At 39.2% G+C, this 18203-nt stretch overlaps 1 protein-coding gene across 2 annotated transcripts in view; it reads right to left on the reverse strand.

Moving 5' to 3' along the window:
* Positions 1 to 478: 478 nt before the first annotated feature.
* SEMA3D (semaphorin 3D) overlaps positions 479 to 18203 on the reverse strand; it is a 327020-nt gene continuing 309295 nt past the window's right edge. For both annotated transcript variants that reach the window (XM_069765163.1, XM_069765164.1), the window contains one exon: positions 479 to 1582. In XM_069765163.1, the coding sequence (XP_069621264.1) occupies positions 1157 to 1582 (426 nt within the window). In that variant the 3' untranslated portion in view covers positions 479 to 1156. The remainder of the gene's footprint in view (positions 1583 to 18203) is intronic.

Genomic DNA, 18203 nt, shown 5'->3' on the forward strand with positions numbered 1-18203 from the left:
TATTTAAAATTATGGAATCTGTCCAATTACTTTTGGTCCCTTTAAAAACAGGGTGGCACATGTTAAGGAGCTGAAACTCCTAAACCCTTCATCCAATTTTAATGTGGATACCCTCAAATGAAAGCTGAAAGTCTGAACTTCAACTGCTGCAGAATTGTTTTGTTTAAAATTCATTGTGGTAATGGCTATAACCAAAATTAGAAAAATGTAATCTCTGTCCAAATATATATGGACCTAACTGTAAGTGCATGCATTTCGGTGCATGGCGCTCATACGCAATAATGAGTAAATAGAGATGTTTTGATTTTTTTCTATTTTATCTTCATTTGAATATTATTATCATGTCTACCAATCTTGAGATGTCCATAATTGTATGACTTTTTCTTCTTGGTGTTGCAACATCAATGTTGAAGACATTCAAACATTCCTGATGCAATGCTGATGCTACAGTATGGAAAAATGGCAACATAAACTCTGATTATTTCAACAAGTATCTTTATTGGATTGTGCGTATTTTCCTGATATAAGAGAGCTAAATGGAGTCAGAAAACCTTATTTACACTATTCTTTAAAAAATGAACGTGAACGTTATCAAAGTCCATGGAATTACCAAACACTAATGTTAAACCATTAGTGGAATACTGGGGCACTGTATTTGCCTTGCTTTGCACTCTTTCATTAATTTGTACACTTTTTGCACCACTATCAACATACAACTGTAAAACAAAAGTCTCGTAATCAGGTTGTCTTAAAAAATACCATATTCAATAGTAGAATAAAAACTAAACATTAAAAAAGTAAACAGTTGCATTAAACATCCCAATATTAACTTATAACTTACAAAAAAGAAGAGAATGGAACACCTTAATAATATAGTTTAATAAATAAAAGCCGGAACGACCAGTCCTTATTAACTTAACTCAGCAGATGAAGCTACGTACAAACAATGCTACACAAAGAAGTCTATACCCCCTTAACCCATTCTAGTCTCTGAAAGCTGTAATACAAAACCTGAAGTGGCTTCACTTTCCTAGGATATTCTTGGTACTACGTTGTCTTGTATGCATTGTTTCTTCCCTTTTGAAAAAGGAATATTAATACAAGAAATGTACACAATGGAATATTATGAAAATGTCCGTGGATCATCGAGCTAAGTCTATGCAGGTAAGATTCTAGCATGCTTCCCCCTTTGCTCATGATGTCTCCTGTTCCTGCTCTTTTTGTTCTCTTGGACATGTTTCCACTTAGCTCCACCTTTATTGCGTTGCCTCTTTTTCTCCTTGTGCCACATCTGCTCACAGTATTCATCCATACTGAAGGTAGGGCTGCTGAGAAGTTGCAAATAATCTTTGTACCTCAGTCTTGACTCTGTGATTAACTCTCGGCCTCTAGCCTCATCCTCTTCCATCTTCTGTGTTTGTTCCATCTGCTCATTCTCTATCACTTTTACATTGAGCTTAACCAGGGTGTGAATGAATGTATTTTCTTGAGCATTGCAATAATACATTCCAGAATCCTTCTTCTGTAGACTGCGGATCAAAAGCCCATATTCAGTTTTAATGACTCTTTCGTCGGGTATTATCTGTGAAAAAAATAAAAAATATATTTTAATAAAGATGTACTATTTTAAAGTAAACAATGTTTCTTAAGATATTCCACTTTATGGCACTACATTTTTTATTACACAAAAGATCTCAAAACATAGTATTAATGAGGATTTTGTAAATATTGGAACATAGTGCATTGAAAACCTTCTGCATAGCTGACTACTATTCCACCGCATTAACAATGCGCTTAAAACAAGGTGCTAACTATATATTATATTTGCTTATATACAGTAGCTTCATCTTTACTAAGATGTTTAGTAGACGGGCTACAAAGACACTAAACATGAGAAAGGCTAATATTAATTGGTTAAGAGATAAAGGAAATAAACAAATTAGAAATAGTTGAAAGCCATTATGGTTAAATAGAGCTGTAAGGGCTTAACGAGAGCATTTAGATAAATAAAAGGTAAAGGGGGTAATAATGAGGGTAGTAAGAAGGCATTAATGTAAAACACAAATCACAACAATGCAGATTGACACAGAGAGACTAATTGCCAAAGAAGGAAAAAAATAATCCAATAATAATATTCTTCAACTATGTAAACATCAAAAAATTCAGCACTGACAGTGTTGGCCCTCTCAAAAATAAACTAGGTGAAGTGGTGGAGGAGGGTGAGGAGAAGGCCAATCTATTAAACAACATCTTTTATACAGTAGTTACACAAGAAATTGTTTGACATATGACATGATAAGAGATACAGGAATTCTCCATTAAATGTCACTTGCCTAATCCAGCAGGAAGTACAGTGCTGCTGTAAAAACAATAAGGTAATGGAATACACCCCTGAGTACTGCAGGGATTAAGTACCATGATTGACAGACCACTTTTTATATCTTATTATAGCATAATAATATTCAAGGACTCCATAATAAGGCCTCATTCAGATGTCTGTGATTTTTCACATGCACAAAAACCAGCCTGAGTGCCATTAATGTTTTTGATCTAAGGTTTATCAGTGTTTGTTCAGGATTTCAGCCTCTACCATCAGTATTTCATCAGTGATTTTCATGTATGAAAACAAATAAATTAGTCTTTTAAAACAAAATTCTTGACCATCAGAGACTGCTCTTGGCTTTATCTACTAAGCTCCCTTTTCCTATTCCTAAAGAGATTTAAGAAATATACAACCATTTAATCTCACCAACAAAATTTTATAAAACAATGTTTCCCTGTCTTGGGAAAAGGAATTAAACATTAACCTATCTGATCTTGATGCAAATCCATTTAATCTACCGTAACTCATACAGTTTTTCCAGATGCATTCTTCTTTAAGAAAATTCCTACAAAATACTGTCTCACTTGTATAGGACACCCACATTTTTATACCACTAGGCCTATCAGAATCCAATCTATGTTGGAGATTTGGTAGCCACAAAGGCACAGTTTTTGATTATCACCTGAAATAAGACCATTCTGAATGGAGATAGCATTGACTCTGCAAGAACTACGAATTATTAAATACAGTCTAACTACTGCAAAAGTTTTATTATCTAAGCCATTAAAATACTTCAAACCTCAAAAACATGATTTACTAGCATTATTGCTAGCAGCAGCAAAACATTTAAAGGGGTTGTCCACTACTATGACAACCCTTTCTTGACCTAAATGTTTGGGGCCGATAAAATAAAAAAAATCTATCCTCACCTTCCATGTCAATGCCATTTCAACATTGTCAGCACTTTCGGTTCCGAGTCTCCCATTCAGTTGTTGCGACACGTCACCCCAATTAGCGCTGGCGTCACTGTCCCCTCCCTCAGAGGTTTTGAACATGAAGAGGAAGTTAGAGATCAGCTGGAACCCCAATTTCCTCTCCATATTCAAAACGTCCGAAGGCGAAGACAGTTATGCCAGCACTGATTGGGGTGAAGTGTCACAACAACTGCATGAGAGTCCTGGGACACAAGTGCCAACACTGCTGGAACAGCACCAGCACGGGAGGTGGGTATAAGCTATTTTTTTACCGCCTCAAACATATAGATCAAGAAGGGATTGAGTAGTAGTTGACAACCCATTTAATCTTCATACATCGGAAACAGACATCTCAACCTTACTCACTCAAACTGGATAAACAAAGTTGCATCACCTCAAAGAACCTTCCAGCTGGGAATCTCATACTCATCCACAGTTCCTCAAAATTTGGGCATCTTGGTCTAATAAAGTCGAAACCACTACATGTCAAAATGCACACATCATTCTGCCTACATCTTAATTTAGTTTGCTCTCCATTTCTTCCTTCTCTATCATCGTCTCACCATCAGATGATCTTTACCTCTTATCTCTATCACACCCCACCTTATTCATATCTACAATAACTTTGCTCCACTAGAGCCTTTTCAATTGTCATTGACATTCCAACAATTTCTAAATAATTGTATCCTATCATTTACTCCTAGGTGTTATGTTGTTGATGTTTGTCTCGTGACCTTCTCTGTTGTTATATTACAAATTGTAACTCTATGTATCTGGGTCAGTTTCTCTGTTTTTGTATACTGTTCAATAAATAATTAAAAAAAACACATTAGAAAGCTTCCTTTGACCACTAAAATTTTAATCACGGACTGCTCACGGAATACACACTGATGCAATGTGTGAGTTGTCCATGGTTTTCATGGACCTATACAATTATATGGGTTATTTTCATCTGTGACGCTGATAAAAATGGATATGACTCTTTGAAACATTTAGCAGACACATGGTCCAAAGAAAAATTTACATGTGAACATCCTCATACTCTATATCTGTAAAAAAATATGGATAAATTACGTAAGTGATAAATTAACGTCTGAATGAGGCCTACTAGTGTCTGTACAACAGGGGTGGTGCATGGCAAATGTGGTACTGATATTCAAAAAGGAGTCTGTAAACTATGGGTATATAACTGTAAGCTCTATTGTAGGCAAAATCTATTAGGGTTTTCTAAGAGATGCTTTCCTGGAGTATCTCAATAAAAAAAGTCTCATAACCGAGCATCAACATGAGGGATCAGTTGTGTCAGACTAATCTAATAAATTTCACTGAGGAGGTAAAATCCTGACTAGAACAGGGTAAAGCCATGAATGTTGTTTATCTGGACTTTTCAAAGATATTCGATACGCCACATAAAAAGTTGGTAGATATAACAGCCATGGGACTATGGGAAAATAATTGTAATTGGGTTAACAACTAGCTCAGTGATAGGAAACAAGAAGATAGTTTTTATTGTAACACAATATGATTGGGTAAAGATAACAGTGGGGTACCCCAGGGATCAGCGTGGGACCCTCTTCTTCTAAATATATTTATTAATGACCTTGAGGAGGGCATAGAGAATACCATTTCAATATCAGCAGATTATACTAAACTCTGCAAGTTAATCAACACAGACAACTTTATTGACCAGTCGCACACCATTGCTTCCAAGCCAAATAAAATAATGGGATGCATTAACAGAGGTAAAACTGGACATTAAAACATAATTTTGCCTCTATGTAAGTCACCAGTCAGGCCACACTTTTATATTTTATAATATTGTGTACAATTTTGGGTTCCAGTGTATTTAGGCTTGGCTGGACTACAGCATGTGCAGAGAAGAGAAATCAATGTTATTAACCCCTTCATGACCTTGAAATATTCAGTTTTTTCATTTTCCTTTTTTGCTCCCCCTCTTCCCAGAGCCTTAACTTTTTTATTTTTCCATCAATATGGCATTTTAAGGGCTTGGTTTTTTTTGTAATAGAAGTTGTATTTTTGAATGTCACCATTGATTTTACCATATAGTATACTTAAAAACTGAGAAAAAAAATCCAATTGTGGTGAAATTGCAAAAAAAGTGCAATTTTGCAAATGTTTTTTTTTCACTATGTTCACTAAATGCTAAAATTGACCTGCCATTTTGATTCTCCAGGTCATTGAGAGTTTGTAGATACCAAATATGTATAGGTTCTTTTTTATTTAAGTGGAAAAAAAAAATACAAAGATTGTAAAAAAAAAAAAAAATGGCGACATTTTCCAAGACCCATAGTGTTACCATTTTTGGGGATCTGTGTGTTAGACATCGGGATTCTCCTGCTGTGCGGGAAAGATCCCAAGCATTACCTGGTGTTCTGCTGGTCTCCCATTCTGGCCCGGCTGCTGTGAGTGCTGCTCAGCACAGACATCATTCCCAGCATCTTGCTCAGACTTGTGGTATACGTTTGGTTACTGCTAGCTCTGCAGACAAGTCTATGGTAAACCAGGGATATGCAGGTCCAGCCTGACGCTTGGGAGCCTAAGTTCAGAGTTCACGTGACTGAGCATGTCCGTGATGTGGCATCTGCTCATTGGTGGTCGGACGTTTGCTGCTCTGGTGAGGTGGCTGCCCTGTATTGGTCAGCAAGCGACGTATTGGACGACTGGGCGTGAGTGTTTCGGGTGGAGCCTAATGTATAAAAAGAGCCCAGCGCCGCTCAAGGGCATGCTAGTATTTAAGTTTTGGTGTGTGTGGGTGGATGGTCTATCACTCTGTCTGCACGTGTTGTGTGTCTGTCTCAGCCTGTAGCCTGTACATTTTGGCAGATAGCTTGCACCCTTATGCGGTTTCGCTCCTATGACTCACGCCAGAGTCTCTAGTCTGCTACATGCTTAGGGTGCCAGATAGGCACAGGTTCCGTAGTATCTGGACTAAAGGGTACCAGCCACTTGACTTAGCATCTGTCTCGCTCATGTGTGCGATTGACACTGTTAAGTTACAGAGCAAGTACAACCCTCATGCTATGTTTCTCTATGAAGGCAACAGGGTATTGCATCTAGCATCATATGAGTTCTTTCCATTGGCTTAGCCTCTACTTCATTTATGTGTTCGATTGACACAGTTTAGTTGCAGAGCAAGTCTAATTCACTTGCTTATTTCCCTGTGCCGTAAACAGGGTTTAACACTTAGCATTCTAAGTGTAGTACCTCTCGGTGAAGTAACTGAGCTTGGAACTCAGTGTTCCATACATACTGTCTGGCATTAACTCAGTGTGTCTAAGGAAATGCTTGCTGCTCATTTCCGCCATTGTTCACACTAGCAGCAGGTTGCATCTCTGCACGGTGGACCCCGGGTTGCAATTGCATTTTAATTTATATTTTATTTAGTGCAATCTGCCAACTCTAACACTGTGGCTGGGTGAAGGCTTATTTTTTGTGCGCAGAGCTGAAGTTTTTATTGATACCATTTTGGGGCAAAGATGATTTTTTAATAGCCTGTTTAGCTTGGTGATCAAAAAACATAATAGTGGCGTATTGATTTTTTTTCTCGTTATGCCGATTACCGTTCAGATTAATTTCTATTTTCATAGATAGGGCGTTTCTGAACGCAGCGATACCAAATATGAGAATTTTTTTGTTTGTTTTATTTTTAATGCGGCAAAGAGGGTGTTTTGAAGTTATGTTTTTAAGTTTCTAAATATTTTTAAAAACATTTAAACATTTTTTTTTCTATTTTTACTGGCTTTAATATTCTCCATAGGAGACTTGAAGCTGCAATCATCCAATCACATGTTCTACACAAAAATCATCATCAATGCATTGACAAGCATGGGGGTCTTCTGCAGAACCCATCTGCATTCTGAGATGATGTGACAAGTGTGCCGATGAGTCTTATGAAGTGCTTCTGGCGTGTGCAAATTAAATTCACTCTCTGAGATTGACAGCGGTGCCTAACATGCTAATAGCCGCAGGTGGATCGCGTTTCCACCTGCAGCTGTTAGGGGCACAAGATACCTGATTAAATTAAGAAAGATGTGAGACACGACCTATGATGTATCTGTACGTCATAGGTTGTGAAATGGTTAACGGCTTAGGTGGACTGCAGTATTAAGATAGGTATCAAATTTGGAGTTATTCAGTTTGAAAAAAATGAGGCTTAGGGGCGATCTTATTACAATGGCCATATACATGAATGGACAATACAGAGAACTTTCTAATGATCTTTTTACACCTTGGCTAACTATAATGACAATGGGGAATTTTGTACATCTAGGGAATAAAAGGTTTCTCGATCATCACAGACAGCAATTTCTTGCTTTGAGAGCAGTGAGACTATGTTGGAATTGCTTATTCAGTAAAATAGCTAAAGGACCGCCAGGATGCCTTTCTTGAGAAATATAACGTTTTATGGGTACCAGATTCTGTGATGGGACATTGATCCAGAAAACAAGTCTGATTGCCGTATGTGGAGTGGGGAAGGAATTTTTCCCCTACTAGGGTTTATGCACACAATGTCTTTTGAAGGCTGATTCCACCTGGATCCCACCTGAAAAACTTTAAAAGACTGCTTCAAAGAATGAACATAATGCAAAGCACTATAAAAATAACTTGCTGTGCATATGTTCCATCACTTGTCATTTCTTTTTGTCAGTTTCACCGCTCCCAAAGCTGGAAATCAGTTAAAAGAGTAGATTGATTATTCTTCGGGCAACTTCCAATTAGAAGTCTCGCTTTTAAACTTTATCTTACAAAAAAATACTGTTGTCGTAAAATCAACAGATAGACTGACAACGAAGATGCTTCAGGAAAAATTTTGCAGGGAGTTTCCTGAAGAATCTTTGCCTTACAAAAGATGCTAAGCACACATACCCTCATGGGGCATGGGATTTTTACGTTACAAACATGAATCGGGCAAATTAGCTCAATCGCCCAGTCCTCCTATCAGCTCCTCTTCACCTATTCCTGACTAGGTTACATATGGTGCAATGCACATCATTTATGTTACTGACAAAAAAATAACATCCCACGTGCCCACTAGAAGACCCTGATGCAGGAAAAGGTGAAAAAGGGACCAATTGGGGAACAGTGGTAGCAGATATGAGAATGTAAGTATGAGTATTGTTTAACTATGTAAATATCCAACTACCTAATACCTATCTGTCAAGCAATCATCAACTCTGACTGACATTATTAGATGTTAGTGTTCAGTGGCGTAACTTGAAACTCATGGGCCCCGATACAAAAGCTTCAATGGGGCCCCAAATCTTTTAAATCTTTAATAGCTATAGTCATTTTAGATAGACTAAAGGGAATTTTAGGGCCCCCTAGGCTCCAAGGTCCGGGTGCATTTGCAACCCCTGCACCTGTTGTAGTTACGTCCCTGTTAGTGTTACTTCTGTGATTCTTCCTTGTCTAAATACAAAACTTCAATAATATTCACAATGATTGTGAATATTTGGTTTAATTTTACACTGTTAATACAAAGAAAACCTCCATACAATGACTAATATCATCATAGTCATCTACATACTATTATTACTTATATACATACTTATTACTGCAACTTTTACCTTAAAGAACCTATTGTCTGTTTGATGTGGATCACATTCTCTTTATTAATTCATAAACAAAGGAACAAGCAATTTGGGATGACAAAATAAAGTTCAAAAGAAAACCACTATAATAAAACTGGTATAACTGCATCAAAAGATATATGCAGAGTACTGATGATTGATATTATGTTATGTTATTATATAGCAATGTGTACTTACAATTACTCATTTTGCCTTTCTACCCAGTTATTTCTTCTCTCCATTAGGTCTATGACATCACATGATTAAAAACAGATGAGCTGAATCCTTGGAAGCTCCATGTAGAAACAGGAAGTCTATTTTCCTTTAACTCTTTCATGACCTTGGGATTTTTCGTTTTTCCGTATTCGTTTTTCACTCCTCTCTTTCCCAGAGCCATAACTTTTTTATTTTTCTGTCAATTTGGCCATGTGAGGACTTATTTTTTGCGGGACGAGTTGTACTTTTGAAAGACATCATTGGTTTTAGCATGTCGTGTACTAGAAAACAGGAAAAAAATTCCAAGTGCGGTGAAATTGCAAAAAGTGCAATCCCACACTTGTTTTTTGTTTGGCTTTTTTGCTAGGTTCACTAAATGCTAAAACTGACCTGCCATTATGATTCTCCACGTCAGTACAAGTTCATAGCACATGTAACATGACTAGGTTATTTTTTACCTAAGTGGTGAAAAAAAATTCCAAACTTTGCTAAAAAAAAAACAAAAAACAAATTGTGCCATTTTCCGATACCCGTAGCATCTCCATTTTTCATGATCTGGGGTCGGATGAGGGCTTATTTTTTGCATGCCGAGATGACTTTTTTAATGATAGCATTTCAGTGCAGATACGTTCTTTTGATCGCCCGTTATTGCATTTTAATGCAATGTCGCGGCAACCAAAAAACGTAATTGTGGCGTTTCGAATTTTTTTGTCACTACGCTGTTTAACGATCAGGTTAATGCTTTTTTTTAGTTGATAGATCGGGTGATTCTGAGTGCGGCGATACCAAATATGCGTAGATTTGATATTTTTTTATTGATTTATTTTGATTGGGGTGAAAGGGGGGTGATTTAAACTTTTATATTTTTTTTATTTTTTTCACAATTTTTTAAACTTTTTTTTTTTACTTTTGCCATGCTTCAATAGCATCCATGGGAGGCTAGAAGAAGACACAGCACAATCGCCTCAGCTACATAGCAGCGATCTGCTGTTCGCTGCTATGTAGCTGAAAATCAGGTGTGCTGTGAGCGCCGACCACAGGGTGGCGCTCACAGCTGCTGGCGATCAGTAACCATAGAGGTCTCAAGGACCTCTATGGTTACAATTCTGAAGCATCGCCGACCCCCGATCATGTGACGGGGGTCGCGCGATGACGTCATTTCCGGAAGCGGTAGTTAAATGCTGCTGTCTGCGTTTGACAGCGGCATTTAACTAGTTAATAGGCGTGGGTAGATCGCGATTCTGCTCGCGCCTATTACGGGCACATGTCAGCTGTTCAAAACAGCTGACATGTCCCGGCTTTGATGCGGGCTCACCGCCGGAGCCCGCGTCAAAGCCAAGGATCTGACCTCGGACGTACTATCCCGTCCGAGGTCAGAAAGGGGTTGATGAGTCTCTATTCAACTCCTGCCCTGGCTCTCCGCTTCCCAACCTGCCAGAGACTTTGCAGTGATGATTCATGTAGGGAAAATAGACTTCTTGCTTCTACATATAGCTTAGTATGACTGAGCTAGTCCGTTTTTAATCACGTGATGTAACAGACCTAATGGAAAAGAGAAGAATTAACTTGGTAGAAAGGGAAAATTAGCAATTGTAAGTATAGAGAGCTATATAATAGGATTACTGCAATATATTAACATAAAAAATTTGATGGGAGTGCCTCTTTAATTACCACTTTTTCCAGAAAAGAAAGATATAATTGCTTAAACTGTTAAGGCGACAGAATTTTTAGTTATCTAACACATTATATTAACCCCTTAAGCCCCAAGGGTGGTTTGCACGTTAATGACCGGGCCAATTTTTACAATTCTGACCACTGTCCCTTTATGAGGTTATAACTCTGGAACGCTTCAACGGATCCCAGTGATTCTGACATTGTTTTCTTGGGACATATTGTACTTCATGATAGTGGTAAAATGTCTTTGATATTACCTTCGTTTATTTGTGAAAAAAATGGAAATTTGGCGAAAATTTTGAAAATTTCGCAATTTTCCAACTTTGAATTTTTATGCAATTAAATCACAGAGATATGTCACACAAAATACTTAATAAGTAACATTTCCCACATGTCTACTTTACATCAGCACAATTTTGGAACCAAAATTTTTTTTTGTTCGGGAGTTATGAGGATAAAAGTTGACCAGCAATTTCTAATTTTTACAACACCATTTTTTTTTAGCGACCACATCTCATTTGAAGTCATTTTGAGGGGTCTATATGATAGAAAATACCCAAGTGTGACACCATTCTAAAAACTGCACCCCTCAAGGTGCTCAAAACCATATTCAAGAAGTTTATTAACCCTTCTGGTGCTTCACAGGAATTTTTGGAATGTTTAAATAAAAATGAACATTTAACTTTTTTTCACAAAAAATTTAATTCAGCTCCAATTTGTTTTATTTTACCAAGGGTAACAGGAGAAAATGGACCCCAAAAGTTGTTGTACAATTTATCCTGAGTACGCCGATACCCCATATGTGGAGGTAAACCACTGTTTGGGTGCATGACAGAGCTCGGAAGCGAAGGAGCGCCATTTGACTTTTCAATGCAAAATTGACTGAAATTGAGATGGGACGCCATGTTGCGTTTGGGGAGCCCCTGATGTGCCTAAACATTGAAACCCCCCACAAGTGACACCATTTTGGAAAGTAGACCCCCTAGGGAACTTATCTAGAGGTGTGGTGAGCACTTTGACCCACCAAGTGCTTCACAGAAGTTTATAATGCAGAACCGTAAAAATAAAAAATCATATTTTTTCACAAAAATAATCTTTTCGCCCCAAATTTTTTATTTTCCCAAGGGTAAGAGAAGAAATTGGACCCCAAAAGTTGTTGTACAATTTGTCCTGAGTACGCTGATACCCCATATGTGGGGGTAAACCACTGTTTGGGCGCATGGGAGAGCTCGGAAGGGAAGTAGCGCCGTTTGACTTTTCAATGCAAAATTGACAGGAATTGAGATGGGACCCAATGTTGCGTTTGGAGAGCCACTGATGTGCCTAAACATTGAAACCCCCCACAAGTGACACCATTTTGGAAAGTAGACCCCCTAAGGAACTTATCTAGATGTGTTTTGAGCGCTTTGACCCACCAAGGGCTTCACAGAAGTTTATAATGCAGAGCCGTAAAAATAAAACAAAATTTTTTTCCCACAAAAATTATTTTTTTAGCCCCCAGTTTTGTATTTTCCCGAGGGTAGCAGGAGAAATTGGACCCCAAAAGTTGTTGTCCAATTTGTCCTGAGTGCGCTGATACCCCATATGTGGGGGGGAACCACCGTTTGGATGCATGGAAGGGCTCGGAAGGGAAGGAGCGCCATTTGGAATGCAAACTTAGATGGAATGGTCTGCAGGCATCACATTGCGTTTGCAGAGCCCCTAATGTACCTAAACAGTAGAAACCCCCCACAAGTGACACCATGTTGGAAAGTAGACCCCCTAAGGAACTTATCTAGATGTGTGGTGAGCGCTTTGACCCACCAAGGGCTTCACAGAAGTTTATAATGCAGAGCCGTAAAAATAAAACAAAAATTTTTTCCCACAAAAATTATTTTAGCCCCCAGTTTTGTATTTGCCCGAGGGTAGCAGGAGAAATTGGACCCCAAAAGTTGTTGTCCAATTTGTCCTGAGTGCGCTGATACCCCATATGTGGGGGAGAACCACCGTTTGGACGCATGGAAGGGCTCGGAAGGGAAGGAGCGCCATTTAGAATGCAAACTTAGATGGAATGGTCTGCAGGCGTCACATTGCGTTTGCAGAGCCCCTAATGTACCTAAACAGTAGAAACCCCCCACAAGTGACACCATGTTGGAAAGTAGACCCCCTAAGGAACTTATCTAGATGTGTGGTGAGCGCTTTGACCCACCAAGGGCTTCACAGAAGTTTATAATGCAGAGCCGTAAAAATAAAACAAAAATTTTTTCCCACAAAAATTATTATTTTAGCCCCCAGTTTTGTATTTTCCCGAGGGTAGCAGGAGAAATTGGACCCCAAAAGTTGTTGTCCAATTTGTCCTGAGTGCGCTGATACCCCATATGTGGGGGGGAACCACCGTTTGGACGCATGGAAGGGCTCGGAAGGGAAGGAGCGCCATTTGGAATGCAGACTTAGATGGAATGGTCTGCAGGCATCACATTGCGTTTGCAGAGCCCCTAATGTACCTAAACAGTAGAAACCCCCCACAAGTGACACCATGTTGGAAAGTAGACCCCCTAAGGAACTTATCTAGATGTGTGGTGAGCGCTTTGACCCACCAAGGGCTTCACAGAAGTTTATAATGCAGAGCCGTAAAAATAAAACAAAAATTTTTTCCCACAAAAATTATTTTTTTAGCCCCCAGTTTTGTATTTTCCCGAGGGTAGCAGGAGAAATTGGACACAAGTGACCCCATTTTGGAAACTAGACCCCCCAAGGAACTTATCTAGATGTGTTGTAAGAACTTTGAACCCCCAAGTGTTTCACTACAGTTTATAACGCAGAGCCGTGAAAATAAAAAATCTTTTTTTTCCCACAAAAATTATTTTTTAGCCCCCAGTTTTGTATTTTCCCAAGGGTAACAGGAGAAATTAGACCCCAAAGGTTGTTGTCCTATTTGTCCTGAGTACGCTGATACCCCGTATGTTGGGGTAAACCCCTGTTCGGGCACACGGGAGAGCTCGGAAGGGAAGGAGCACTGTTTTACTTTTTCAACGCAGAATTGGCTGGAATTGAGATCGGATGCCATGTCGCGTTTGGAGAGCCCCTGATGTGCCTAAACAGTGGAAACCCCCCAATTATAACTGAAACCCTAATCCAAACACACCCCTAACCCTAATCCCAACAGTAACCCTAACCACACCTCTAACCCTGACACACCCCTAACCCCAATCCCCACCCTATTCCCAACCGTAAATGTAATCTAAACCCTAATCGTAACTTTAGCCCCAACCCTAACCCTAACTTTAGCCCCAACCCTAACGGTAGCCTTAACCCTAGCCTTAACCCTAGCCCTAACCCTAGCCCTAACCCTAGCCCCAACCCTAACCCTAGACCTAACCCTAACCCTAGCCCTAACCCTAACCCTAGCCCCAACCCTAACCCTAGCCCTAACCCTAGCCCTAACCCTAACCCTAGCCCTAACCCTAGCACTAACCCTAGCCCTAACCCTAGCCCCAACCCTAACCCTAGCCCTAACCCTAGCCCTAATGGGAAAATGGAAATAAATACATTTTTTTAATTTTTCCCTAACTAAGAGGGTGATGAAGGGGGGTTTGATTTACTTTTATAGCGGATTTTTATGATTGGCAGCCGTCACACACTGAAAGACGCTTTTTATTGCAAAAAATATTTTTTGCGTTACCACATTTTGAGAGCTATAAATTTTCCATATTTTGGTCCACAGAGTCATCTGAGGTCTTGTTTTTTGCGGGACGAGTTGACGTTTTTATTGGTAACATTTTTGGGCACGTCACATTTTTTGATCGCTTTTTATTCCGATTTTTGTGAGGCAGAATGACGAAAAACCAGCTATTCATGAATTTCTTTTGGGGGAGGCGTTTATACCGTTCCGCGTTTGGTAAAATTGATAAAGCAGTTTTATTCTTCGGGTCAGTACGATTACAGTGATACCTCATTTATATTATTTTTTTATGTTTTGGCGCTTATATACGATAACTATTTTATAGAAAAAATAATTATTTTTGCATCGCTTTATTCTGAGGACTATAACTTTTTTATTTTTTTGCTGATGATGTTGTATGGCGGCTCGTTTTTTGCGAGACAAGATGACGCTTTCAGCGGTACCATGGTTATTTATATCTGTCTTTTTGGTCGCGTGTTATTCCACTTTTTGTTCGGCGGTATGATAATAAAGCGTTGTTTTTTGCCTCGTTTTTTTTTTTTTCTTACGGTGTTTACTGAAGGGGTTAACTAGTGGGCCAGTTTTATAGGTTGGGTCGTTACGGACGCGGCGATACTAAATATGTGTACTTTTATTGTTTTGTTTTTTTTATTTAGATAAAGAAATGTATTTATGGGAATAATATTTTTTTTTTTCATTATTTTGGAATATTTTTTTTTATTTTTTTTTTACACATTTGGAAATTTTTTTTTAACTTTTTTACTTTGCCCCAGGGGGGGACATCTCAGATCGATGATCTGACAGTTTGCACAGCACTCTGTGAGATCACCGATCTGATAGAAGTGCAGGCTGCTTCACAGTGCCTGCTCTGAGCAGGCTTCTGTGAAGCCACCTCCCTCCCTGCAGGACCCGGATCCGCGGCCATCTTGGATCCGGGCCTGGAAGATGCAGGGAGGGAGGTAAGACCCTCGCAGCAACGCGATCACATCGCGTTGCTGCGGGGGTCTCAGGGAAGCCCGCAGGAAGCCCCCTCCCTGCGGGAAGCTTCCCTATACCGCCGGCACATCGCGATCATCTTTGATCGCGGTGTGCCGGGGGTTAATGTGCCGGGAGCGGTCCGTGACCGCTCCTGGCACGTAGTGCCGGATGTCAGCTGCGCTAGGCAGCTGACACCAGGCCGCGATCGGCCGCGCTCCCCTCGTGAGCGCGGCCAATCGCATATGACGTACTATCCCGTCACTGGGAATTAAGTCCCAGGGCACCTCGACGGGATAGTACGTCATATGGGATAAAGGGGTTAAGTTCTTAACGTCAAAGAGAGGCATGCATAATTCATACTCTCATTACTACATACTATGTGGAAACAACCAAAAAGCTTACTATCTATCTATCTATCTATCTATCTATCCCATTTATATTCCATATCTATCCATCTATTTATCTATCAGAAATAATGTAACATACAAATTATCTGCACATATTGCTCTACACAAGAGGGGCACACCTGATGAAGCAGCTGAAATAGTCACGTGGCTACCACCATGTAGCATTAAATGGAGGAGAAGACTGTGGCTCTCAATTGTTTATATGGCAAAATAGTGAAATAGAAAATCCCTGTGTTGTGAGCAGTCATCCTGATAACGAGGCACTGCCGGTCTTTGCATTGATATGTCAGAAGTTCAAAATTAGAGTAAGATGGAAATTAAAAATGAAATTAAAAGTTGTATAAATTCATATATTTTATAGCTTTAAAGACTCAGCAGTTTATTAACAGAAGAATATTACTCACTCTGTGTATACTTAAGAATAGCAAATTATGTTTTCCATTGAAGCCAGAAGCTTATTTAGCCATAACACGTGTTTATATTTTGCAAATCGTTTCTTTCATGTGTTCCCTTTATTTTTATATAGAATGAATATAACATATGCATAAACATTTCCTTTAAAGTAATGCCTGAAAATATAAATTCCGCTTAGTTATGGGATTCAGTGATGGCAATTCCTGCATTGTATATGCTATTATATTTGTGTGTCCTTTGGGCCATGGTATGTGTCAATATTGTAGGCATACACAATTTCTCACAACTTTGTTGACAGCAAACTACGTAAAATCATACTAGTATGTAAATCATAAGGGTCTAGAAAGTATAACAAACCAAGAAAAGGAAATAGGCAACACATTTGTTACTGGTCTTTGCAAATGGGGCCATCTCCTTTGTTGGGTAAACAGTCTTACTATAACTAGAGCACATGTGAAACATCTTCACAGAGAAGACAGCTGCTTTTGGGTGGTAGCATCTTCAAAGCATACCTTTCCTCAAGCTCCAGTAATGAGAATGGACATTACAATGACAGATTGCTTTCTGAATAAAAAAAAAAGCCATAGATGGACGTGTCACTAATGTGTTAGAAGATATGTTATGTGTTTCTAGCTTTCTTAAGGAACCCAAAAGTAACTAAAAATGAAGCATGGGTTCCTGTGAAATTAATAGTCTGTGTAATGCATGGACATGCTGGGAGGCTTGGTAATATTTTGAGGTTTGGGATTTACCTCTATTAACTCAAAATCCCAAAATGGAGCACTTAAATAAACCACACCTTAATTGTTTTTATTTTGTTTGTTTGTTTTTTTTTACATTGGGACCATTGATTCCCAGTGTAAGGTATCAGCTTCTGTTTTACAGGATGAAAGAGCTAGCAATTAGCGAATATATCAAGTGGAACTGAATTCTACTAAAATTTTAGAAGAGTCTGGATTTGCCAAATTTTGGATTTTTTGTAATTTATTTCCAGAAGGAGTAAACAAAATGACTTGTTGTCATTTTTTAACCATAAAGTGTCATCAAATGGTTAAAAGAATACAAAAAATCATTATAATCACCTTAACACTCACCTCTCTGGCCCCTCCACTTCTCACCAGTTCTTGGTGCATCTTCTGAGCGCCCCTGTGAGCACTGAAATCCTTGCACAAGGTCATCGCACACATTGTAACGTAATTACAGTGCAAATATTTGTGCGTATGGTCAGAGAGGTGATGGTGAGAAGCGGTGGAGCTATAGAGGTGAGTGGTAAAGTAAGGCTGGAATCACAGTAGCATATGGAATCTATTGCAAGAGCATCGGATGCGATATGGTAATGACCCTCGGCTCCAGCTCTGCTGCGAGCGGGCGCCGAGTGTCATCCGTCTGTGCTCCGATCCTCTCGCATGAGAGATAGCAGCACAGGTGCGGAGGAGACGGAGAAAGTAATTTATCCATCTCCTCCATGGCCTGACTCGGTGTATATCAGACTGCACTGGGATGACATCCAAGTGCAGTCCAATGTTTCACTTGCAACCAATAAGTGAATGAGTCGAGTCTCGCTGCCAATTACAGCATGCTGTGATTGTTCTCTCATGCCGAATGGGCATGAAAAAATAATCACAGATCTGAATAGATAGAATAACACTGATCAAAGTGCTATGGAATGTTTTATTGCATAGAACTCGGCTGTGTTAGGCTGGTTTCACATTTGCGTTTTTTGCCGCTGCGTTTTAGCGCAAAAAAAGCATGCGTTTTTTTTCCTATACTTAACATTAAAAATGCATGCCTTTTTTGCATGCGTTTTGCCGCGTTTTGACAACGCATGCATCGTTTATATGCATGCGTTTTGTTGCAGAAATGCAACATGTAGTAATTTCTAGCGGCGTTTTTTTGCCGCAAAAAAAACGCATGCTTTTTTTGCAGCAAAAAAACCCGTATTGCTGTCTATGTAAACGTATGCAT

The sequence above is a fragment of the Ranitomeya imitator genome, chromosome 4, assembly GCF_032444005.1.
Source record: "Ranitomeya imitator isolate aRanImi1 chromosome 4, aRanImi1.pri, whole genome shotgun sequence".
NCBI classification, from domain to species: domain Eukaryota; kingdom Metazoa; phylum Chordata; class Amphibia; order Anura; family Dendrobatidae; genus Ranitomeya; species Ranitomeya imitator.